Source organism: Benincasa hispida, unplaced genomic scaffold, assembly GCF_009727055.1.
Source record: "Benincasa hispida cultivar B227 unplaced genomic scaffold, ASM972705v1 Contig123, whole genome shotgun sequence".
Taxonomy (NCBI): Eukaryota; Viridiplantae; Streptophyta; class Magnoliopsida; order Cucurbitales; family Cucurbitaceae; genus Benincasa; species Benincasa hispida.
In genome coordinates this window covers 554,378-563,811 of record NW_024063779.1, presented here as the reverse complement: position 1 = coordinate 563,811, position 9,434 = coordinate 554,378, and the positions used below count along the sequence as shown (strand labels likewise).

Below are 9,434 nucleotides of genomic sequence, written 5' to 3'. Positions count from 1 at the left end.
CATAATTATAGTTTTATATGATATAACTTGAATCCTACTCTTAGATTTAAGCATTAGAGTGTGTCACAAACATTATATCGACATCTAGATTTTTTATTCTGCAGATTACATTCTTCTCCCTTTTAAATTATACTTATTGATGGTATCATGTGAAAGTAGGGTGTATTTTCCCGGTCCAAAATGCTAGTAGAAAATTTGAACAATCTGAGATTTCTTTTTTTTTTTCCTTTTAAATGAAATAGTTGGATAGACGAGCCACTTATATTTGTGGATGCAAGGATAAAATGGTCCATTAATCTAAAAATACTAATATATATATTTTGGTCAATTTTCTTCTTGCTTGAAAATTTTCCAGAACTGCCCCTTTATACTTATACCAAGTTTAAAAACCAAAAACTGATGGCAATTTCGATGGTTTAAGGATCCAGGCGTAATTTCAACCCCCACCACTTCACAGTTTCCGAAAATTTATCCTGTCACACGTGGGTTCCATGGCAAGTCATCAGAAAAAGGAAAACAGAACTATAAAGAAAAAAAAAACGTAAAACGCAATTACAGAAGTCGTTTCAAATTTGCCACCTCATCACTTTCTAATTTTAAAGTTCTTTGAAAGCATATTCAAATTTCATCTCAACGGTTAGATTCTCTGCACCAGAAGCCATTATCTACCGTCCGATCCTCGATCACATTCGACATTTAACATCTCATTCCCATGTCCCATTTCCCAAAATGACCGCTCTCTCTCTCTCTCTCTCTCCCTCTCTCCCTAAACAACCTGAGAAGATGACACAAAATTTCAACGTTTTGCTCCTCTAGAGAGAGCGAGAGTAAGAAAGATAATTGATGGAAGTTTGATTTTTGAACATGTGTTGTTTGTACCTAACTCTCCTTCTTTGTTTGCTTCTTTCTTCCGTGGAACCTTTCTTATAAGCATTTTAAAATTTTTGAATCTCTTTCGACCGTTTCCTCTTTGACAAAGCAAAAATGGCTTCTGGGCTGCTTCCAATTTCTTAAATTTCCCAATCCACCAAAAACTGGGTATTAGAGAGAGACAGGAAGGTATTGATTGAAGGTGAAGGTACTTGTTTCTGATTTCAAAGTTCTCGCAAAGATTATTGCTGTCTCGCCGAGTCTTAAAGGTTAGTTTTTGTTTTTTTGTGTTTTTTTTTTTTTTTTTTTTTTTTTTTTTTTTTTTTTTTTTTTTTTTTTTTTTTTTTTTATGTTCTCTATTTTTCTTCTTTAACTCTGTTTTGCTTCTCGGTCCCTTTCTTTCGTTTTCACTTCCTCTGTTCGATCTGTTTGATTGAAATGGGTTTTCGTAGAAATGTCACATAAATGAATTTGAATGCCTTTAAAGTTTGATTATATTAGTGAAAAGTCAAATCACTTTGAGGGTAATGTTGATTTTGTTACTTTATACTGATTATTTGTTTGGATTTTACTGAAGTTTCCAATAACAAATTAGTAGTATTCTTCTACCAGCTGTAGATTGTGACTCTTTCCCTACCTTCTCTTCAAAGGAAAGTCTCTCTCTCTCTCTCTCTCTCTCTTAAATGGGGCCAAACTGTAAGTATGGCCAAGGTAGCAGCTTTCCCTTTCCCTTGCAAAATGAGGTCCGTTGGATTAAGATCAGTTCCACTCCACCGTCATGCAGAGAATAGAAATTTTGTGGGATTTTGCAATATAATCTTGTGTCGGCTGTTTTCTGTAGAAGGGACTTGTGGGGTGCTTTCTTTGATTCTTCGAAGCTCTTCTCTTTATGCTTTCCCCATTTTGTTTTTGTTTCTTTTTGTTTTAAATTTTTTGATACCTAACTTTAAAGTAATTCCATATAAGTAATTTATAATTTACTTGTCTTATGATTGCAACTGCTCCACTGCCTTTTTCTGATTATTTTTTCTCTCCATTTCCACACATCGTTTCTTTGGCCAAGTTTCTAATTGCTCTGCTGGAGAACTCAGTTCTGATCTGAATTTCTATTTGATTCCTGTTTTCATATCAGAATCATGGTGGAAGAGGGAGGTGTCGATCGGGGTTTGGGCGGGACGGAGGCGGAGGCAGAGTCGGCTGAAGAATGGCTGCTGCAAGCTCAAAAGCTTGTTCCTGCGGCTCTGGAGAAGGCTATGGAGGTTAAGGTGTTTCCAGGGAGGTGGAAGATGATTGTTTCAAAGCTCGAGCAGCTTCCATCACGGTTGTCAGATTTGTCAAGTCATCCTTGTTTTTCAAAGAATGCCCTTTGCAAGGAGCAATTGCAGGCTGTTTTGAACAGCTTGAAGGAAGCCATCGAATTGGCGGAGCTTTGTTTTAGAGAGAAATTTGAAGGCAAGCTTCGGATGCAGAGTGATCTAGACTCGTTGTCTGGTAAATTGGATTTGAATTTGCGTGATTGTGGCCTTCTGATTAAGACGGGTGTGCTCGGTGAGGCTACTCTACCTCTACCTGTGTCGGGTTGTTCGTTGCAATGGGAGTTTACCGACTATAGCAACATAAGGGAACTGCTTGCAAGGCTGCAGATAGGCCATATGGAGGCAAAACATCGAGCTCTTGATAGCCTTGTCGAGATCCTCAAAGAGGACGATGATAATGTTTTGTCTGTCTTTAGTCGTAATAACGTTGCTGCTTTAGTCCAATTGCTCACTGCAACCTCTCTATGTATCAGGGAGAAGACAATCACCGTAATTTGCTTGCTAGCTGAATCAGGAAGTTGCGAACATTGGCTTGTTTCAGAAGGTGTTTTGCCACCTCTAATCAGACTCGTCGAGTCTGGCAGTGCTGTGGCTAAAGAAAAGGCAGTGATTTCGCTGCAAAGGTTGTCAATGTCATCTGATACTGCCCGTGCAATAGTTGGGCATGGCGGGGTTCGACCTCTTATTGAACTCTGCAAGACCGGTGATTCTGTATCACAGGCTGCTGCTGCTTGCACATTGAAGAACATATCAGCAGTACCCGAGGTTCGACAAACCTTGGCTGAAGAAGGGATCATAAGGGTGATGATCAGTCTTGTAGATTGTGGAATTCTGTTGGGATCAAAAGAGTATGCAGCTGAATGCCTACAAAATCTCACTGCTAGCAATGAATCTCTGAGGAGATCAGTCATCTCCAGCGGTGGTCTTCGCTGCATATTGGCATATCTTGATGGACCTCTCCCTCAAGAATCCGCAGTCGGGGCATTGAGGAATTTAGTCAGCTCAGTTTCAATGGAACTTCTGTTGTCTCTTGGCTTCCTCCCTCGTCTAGTACATGTGCTCAAGTCGGGATCACTTGGTGCGCAGCAGGCAGCAGCATCAACAATCTGCAAGGTATGCAGCTCAGCAGAGATGAAGAAGCTAATAGGTGAAGCCGAGTGCATCCCTTTCCTCATTAAACTCCTCGAGGCCAAATCAAACAGCATCCGAGAAGTCGCGGCGCAGGCAATCTCAAGCCTTGTGACCCTTTCGGAGAACTGCAGAGAAGTCAAAAGGGATGAGAAGAGTGTCCCTAATCTCGTCCAACTGCTTGATCCCAGCCCCCAAAACACAGCGAAGAAGTATGCCATTGCATGCCTCGGGTCACTCTCTTCGAGCAGGAAATGCAAGAAGCTGATGATATCGTACGGGGCAATCGGGTATCTGAAGAAGCTATCAGAGATGGACACACTGGGCGCGAAGAAACTGCTAGAGAAACTGGAAAGGGGGAAGTTGAGAAGTCTGTTCAGTAGGAAATAGGGAGAAAAGTGAGCAGGGACTTAAAAGACCCTTTTGGATGTTTTATTAAAAGTTGTTTCATAAGCTAAATGAAACAAGCAAATAGTTTGAGAGGATAACAAACAGAAGGTGGCCAATATCTGGTAAAATATTTCCGATCATCTATGAATATACTTTCCTTGTATGTATGTTTATGGTGTTTGAGGTCTAATCTAATTTGTTACTCTCTTGTATCTGTCCAACCAAGGATGAAGAATATTGAAAAAAAAAGAAAAATAGTATCTTAATTTTTTAGAAATGCTGATAAAAATATTGATGAAATATCACTACTGTATTGAGAAACTTATCAATCTTATAATTAAATTTAGGGGAAAACCAAATTTATTTAATATTATCACATCATCATTGAAACATATGGTTGAAAATTCTGGTTCTATTTCTGTTGAGAATGTAGAAAGAATAAATAAAGAATGACTATAGAGCAGGTTAGATTTGGAAATTTAGGGCCTAAAATATCCTATCAAAATCATGCAGATTAGCATTTTTTTAAATATAAAGATTTGCCCTAATAATTATAGTTTAAGATGTTTATTTGTCAACATGTTTGCTCTTCTCAACCGTTCTTTTTAGTTTTATTCTCAACTCTTTTTTTTCCCTAAAATTTAAAAAGGCTTCCTTATGCAGCAAAATTAAGGTTGGCAAAATTTTTCGTGGGGCAGGAGGCAGGAAATTCTCAGTTTGACTAGAGATGGGTCAAACCAGGGACCCAAACTGGGGATGGGGAGGGTATCTCCGGCCCGTCCCCAACCTCGACCCCGTCCCGGTTAGATATATATAAGTATTTATTTTTTTTACATTTAGCCTAGTTTTTAATTTACTTAATTCAAGTCTAACTAAATTGTCCAAGCTCAAACCAAAGAGAATTTTAGGAATAGAAAATTAAATAATAAAAAAAAGCGTACCCATTTGGAAAGTAGGGACGGGATGGGGATGGGGTAAAATCCCCCATCGGGGACGGGAATGGGAAACCCTCCCCTGTCCCGCATCAGTCCATTGTCAACCCTCACAAAAATGGAGAAGGACTAACTAGTAATTAAAGAGAATTTTCTTTTCTATGTACAACAAGTTAGAGTGTACTTTTATAATTAATCTGAACATAATTGATCAAGAGATTAAATATTCAAATTCTTCACTTCCACATGTTGAAGTCACACAAGATAATATTGATTAAAAGAATGTAGAATGTAAGTGACCATGTTTAATTATATAAATATATGATATATGACTATTTCTAAAAGTCAAAAAAAAAAAAAAAAAAAAAAAAAAAAAAAAAAAAAACAGAAGATAAAGATCAAATACGAAGAGTCTAATGTAATTTGATTGGTCAAAACATAAAAGTGAGATATCTACATAGAATATTGAAATCTCCATTTCAATTCTACACCCTAAATGTTGTATGCTTAAAAAGGTTAACAACCAAGTATTTGAGTCATGAGGTTGTCCTAGTAATTTAAAATTTAAATGATACTATGAAGATTATTACTCACATATTTTATTATGATAAGTATAGGTATAGCTATTCTCATATGAAACATAGTTCCTTTCAAAATGATAGCAAGAATTCTCATCGTTTGCCATTAAAATTGTTATAATCAATGTTTAAAGTATTGATACCGATAAAAATGTTGAGGCTTTATGATTTTTAAATAAGTTAAGATATCTATTCTTCATAAGGTAATTGTTTTAAATTATAAAATTGTTAAAAATATTTTTCAATATAAAAAAATGTTATTGTTTATTAGTGACAGACCATGATCTAATATTGATAGATGTCTATTAGTGTTTATTATTTATACAATGACATTTTTTTTATATTTATAAATAAGTTGATTTATTTTTCTATATTTAAAAACAATTCTTATTATATAGTGATATTTTTTTTAATTATTATGTTTTGTAAGTTTTTCTACGATATATCGATTCATCCCTTATGTTGATATTGAACCATAAAACTTAGAAATATTGATGAAAATATTGACATGTCCGAACCATTATAGTAAGTTTTCAAATACATACTATTTTAACTTAAACTAAAATAATATACACCCAAACACAAACTATTATAATTCAACTATAATAACCAATTCTTTGTCCGAACCACTTAATGTTCGAAAAATAAGCAAAAAGGAGCCTTCGTAAAATTACAAGTTTGGGTTTGATAAAATTAAAAAACGATTGAATTAAGAATAATCACGAGCTCATTGGAAGGCGTGCCACCAAATTCTGGTATCATAATCAACGGTCACAATCACGATTAAAAAAATTACGTGCATCGCCATCATCCATCCATCCACGTAGGCACGTGCAAATCCATTTTGGTTCTATGGATTTAAAAAAAAAAAAAAAAAAACCGAAGTGTTGAGAGATTGATGGCGAAACCTAAACGGGAGGTTAACGTCGTCACTACCAACCCTGCGCTATTTTGATTTTGGAGGAGAAGAGAAGAAAAGACAAAAGATCGCTGACGCTTTCTACGTACCATAATACCAATCTCTCTCGTTGGGGTTCAACATTCAACATTCAACAAGGCGTTTACAGATAAACGTTGTGTTGCTTCCCTATTGCAAACTCCGAGGCTTTCTCTATCACCCGATCCAACTGGGGGTTGCTTGCCGCTTCCATTTTTTCCATTTACCCAAACTCCTTCCTATCTGCTCAAACACACTCCTTTCATTCTGGGTTTCTCAATTAGGTATTCAATTAATCGCTACTCATCCTTTCCATTTTCTGCTATGCTTATGTTCTTTGGGTTAGGTTTGAGGAATTTGCTTCTGTTTCTCTTTTCTTGATTTCGGATTTGTGGGATTTTGCCTCCCTTTTCGTTTCTTTCTCCGTTACCCTTTTAATTGTTTTATTCATGCTAAATTTTATGTCGATTCTGATGGATTCGCTGGTGTCCTTCTCATCTCTTTCTCTTCTCTAAATGCCTCATCTTCTGCCTGATTTGGTATTCTTCTTCTTCTATTATTCTCTATTGCTCTTCTCTTTGCTTCTTATTCTAAATGCTATAATTAAGAGGCTTTAATGTGCCTTGGATTGTAAAAGATACAAGTTTCTGGGATTTCTCATGAGTTTTTTCATTTATTTATATAGGCCATCAAGAAACATTTCATTGAACTTAAGAAGAAGGGAAGGTCCTTATAAATTAGTAGACGTTTGTCAGTCCTGGAATTTATTGTGCTCTGTCGCTCTGATGACTGATAGGAAATGAAGGAAATCTTGATGGGTTACTTATAAGTAGAGGATTTTGATATTTTATCAAGGAATTCTTTTCTTCTCCCTGTGATTACTTGCTTAATTTTGTTTGTAACCTTTTAATTATACTGTTTCCTTTACTTGCTGGTGCCTTGGCGATTGTTCTATTCCTGATGTGTAGCTGCATTTTGACTTGGAAGGTGCGTAGTTTAGAAAGATGAGTAAGCTGGATGCAACCAGAGCAGAACTTGCTCTTCTAGTTCTGTACTTGAATAAAGCAGAAGCCAGAGACAAAATATGTAGAGCTATTCAGTATGGCTCCAAATTCTTAAGTAATGGTGAGCCTGGCACAGCACAAAATGTTGACAAAACTACCAGTTTAGCTCGAAAAGTTTTCCGTCTTTTCAAGGTCAGTCTTAGATTATTTCATAACCTGTTTTCAATTTTATTTCTACAATTTCGAACTTTGTAGATGGTCCTTTTGGGGGGTATTACTATTAGTTCTTGATCTGTTTGTGATGAATTCTCATGATCATCTCATGTTAGTTTAGTTTTTTATAATTAGTTTATATATATATATATATGCTTATTTATGCTATGGGTTTTGGACCTTTGGTTTACAGTTTGTCAATGATCTGCATGGCCTTATTAGTCCAGTTCCTCAAGGAACTCCCCTTCCTCTTATTCTTCTGGGAAAGGTATAAGAGTGACGATCTGCTATTTTCATATCAATCATCAATGGTGTGTTTTTTAAGTTCTATTTGTTCATTTTTGCAGTCGAAAAATGCATTGCTATCGACTTTTCTATTCCTTGACCAAATTGTTTGGCTCGGGAGAACAGGCATCTATAAGGTACAACAGTTTTCTCTTATCAAGTACATTGATCTATTTAAGAGTAGAAGGAACTAAGGCTGATTTCATATATGTAATGTCTGCCGATAGAATAAGGAACGCACTGAACGTATTGGAAGGATTTCTTTGTTCTGTTGGTTGGGCGCTTCATTCTGTACGGTGTTAGTCGAGGTATGTTGGTTTGACTTGCAAGCAAACGATTCAAAACTTTCTGGTTCAATAAATTATGTTTTGAAGTTTTCATTCTTACAATCTCAGATTGGAGAGATCGGTAGGCTATCTGCTGCAATTAAGAAGCAAGAGAAGGATTTTAAGAATAAGGATAGCAATCGACACCAAGTGTGTAATCAGCTGTCAAATAAATTGAATACTTTGTCAGTGATCCCTATTTATATACGTTAGTATTTACTTTGATGACATGTTTTGAGTGTAGGACGAGAAATACCGTGCAAATCTTAAAAAATCAAATGAAAGGTCCCTGGCCCTGGTTAAAGCATCCATGGATTTGTTTGTTGCTGTTGGACTACTTCAGTTGGCACCAAAGAAAATTACGCCCCGTGTCACAGGCGCTCTTGGATTTGTTAGCTCACTGATCTCTTGCTATCAGGTATGCCAAAATTATAGTTTGTTCTCTTGTTGAACTTGTTTCTCTTGATTACGGGAATGGGATGTAAGATAAACAGATCAAGATTAAAAGCAGTGGCGTCTTCAAAGTAAAGTGTGGAGTTTAAACTGTTGGGATCAATGGGTTTTGCGTATGAACTGTTTTAACATTTGATGATGTATGTGCAGTTGCTTCCTCCTGCATCGAAAGCGAAGGCACCGTGAAGAAGGAAAGCAAAATCCCAGTGGAGTAGACGAATGAATAAGCAGTTGAATTTGTGTGTTGTTAAAAGGGTATGTGGTTTAAAGTAGTTTGGAGCCCACTAGAAAGGGGTAGGGTGACCTTGAAATGTTTGTTGGATCAAATAATAGATGCTGTTGTTGGAGTTGTAGCATCCTTGAAATTTCATTCTTGTTATAGCATGTTTTGATTGAGAACTGCCCGCCCTCTCTCTCTGCAGACTTTAGATTTTATATTGAAAAATAAGGGTAGAAGAGAAAAACACCAAAGCTATGTGGAAAACTCTAGACCAGGGAGAAAAAACCAGAATAAGAGTTTGTTATTAATTTTTTATACACAGTACACAATAAATATAAATAATCAAAGAGATGAAACCCTAGACTGTAGACATTACGTAAAAAGACTAAAATGCTTTTAGGGCTAAACAACATTTTCAACACTCCCCCTCAAGTTAGGGCATAGATATCAATGAGACCTAACTTGCTAACGTAATTGTCAAATGTCTGTCTCGGCAACCCTTTGGTGAGGACATCTGCGATGTGTTGACTGGACGGAACATAAGGAATGCAGATACTAGTATCTAGTTTCTCTTTGATGAAGTGTCGATCGATCTCAACATGTTTGGTTCTGTCGTGTTGAACAGGATTGTTAGCAATATTAATGGCAGCCTTATTATCACAATAACGTCTCATCGAGTCACGATTTTCCTAATGGAGATCTACTAAAACCTTTTTCAACCAAAGTTCTTCACAAATACCAAGGTTCATAGCTTTGTACTTTGCTTCGGCACTGCTCCTAGT

At 36.5% G+C, this 9,434-nt stretch overlaps 2 protein-coding genes across 6 annotated transcripts; both read left to right on the top strand.

Moving 5' to 3' along the window:
* Positions 1-722: 722 nt before the first annotated feature.
* LOC120068856 (protein CELLULOSE SYNTHASE INTERACTIVE 1) lies at positions 723-3,981 on the top strand. Of its 3 annotated transcripts, none has more exons than XM_039020499.1 (2): positions 723-1,139; positions 2,003-3,981. In XM_039020499.1, exon 2 carries the CDS (start codon positions 2,007-2,009, stop codon positions 3,702-3,704), a length of 1,698 nt encoding a protein of 565 aa, XP_038876427.1. In that variant the 5' UTR covers positions 723-1,139; positions 2,003-2,006; the 3' UTR covers positions 3,705-3,981. The 3 variants fall into 3 exon arrangements, with proteins under 3 accessions (XP_038876427.1, XP_038876426.1, XP_038876428.1); XM_039020498.1 differs by lacking the exon at positions 723-1,139 and adding an exon at positions 1,558-1,613; XM_039020500.1 differs by lacking the exon at positions 723-1,139 and adding an exon at positions 1,711-1,725.
* Positions 3,982-6,191: 2,210 nt separating this feature from the next.
* Positions 6,192-8,833, top strand: LOC120068847 (peroxisomal membrane protein 11C). Of its 3 annotated transcripts, XM_039020482.1 has the most exons (9): positions 6,192-6,435; positions 6,837-6,877; positions 7,139-7,347; positions 7,562-7,636; positions 7,716-7,790; positions 7,881-7,961; positions 8,049-8,129; positions 8,224-8,397; positions 8,583-8,833. In XM_039020482.1, exons 3-9 carry the CDS (start codon positions 7,156-7,158, stop codon positions 8,616-8,618), a joined length of 714 nt encoding a protein of 237 aa, XP_038876410.1. In that variant the 5' UTR covers positions 6,192-6,435; positions 6,837-6,877; positions 7,139-7,155; the 3' UTR covers positions 8,619-8,833. The 3 variants fall into 3 exon arrangements, with proteins under 3 accessions (XP_038876410.1, XP_038876408.1, XP_038876407.1); XM_039020480.1 differs by lacking the exon at positions 6,837-6,877 and having other exon boundaries at positions 7,120-7,347; XM_039020479.1 differs by lacking the exon at positions 6,837-6,877 and having other exon boundaries at positions 6,193-6,435.
* Positions 8,834-9,434: the final 601 nt, after the last annotated feature.

Excerpts from the sequence above, each read along its gene's own strand:
- LOC120068847 (XM_039020480.1), top strand. The coding sequence starts at position 7,156 with ATGAGTAAGCTGGATGCAACCAGAGCAGAACTTGCTCTTCTAGTTCTG. Across the intron at positions 7,791-7,880 it reads GGAGAACAGGCATCTATAAG|AATAAGGAACGCACTGAACG; the intron begins GTACAACAGTTT and ends GTCTGCCGATAG. Across the intron at positions 8,398-8,582 it reads CACTGATCTCTTGCTATCAG|TTGCTTCCTCCTGCATCGAA; the intron begins GTATGCCAAAAT and ends ATGTATGTGCAG.
- LOC120068856 (XM_039020498.1), top strand. The coding sequence starts at position 1,573 with ATGGCCAAGGTAGCAGCTTTCCCTTTCCCTTGCAAAATGAG. Across the intron at positions 1,614-2,002 it reads CCTTTCCCTTGCAAAATGAG|AATCATGGTGGAAGAGGGAG; the intron begins GTCCGTTGGATT and ends TTTTCATATCAG.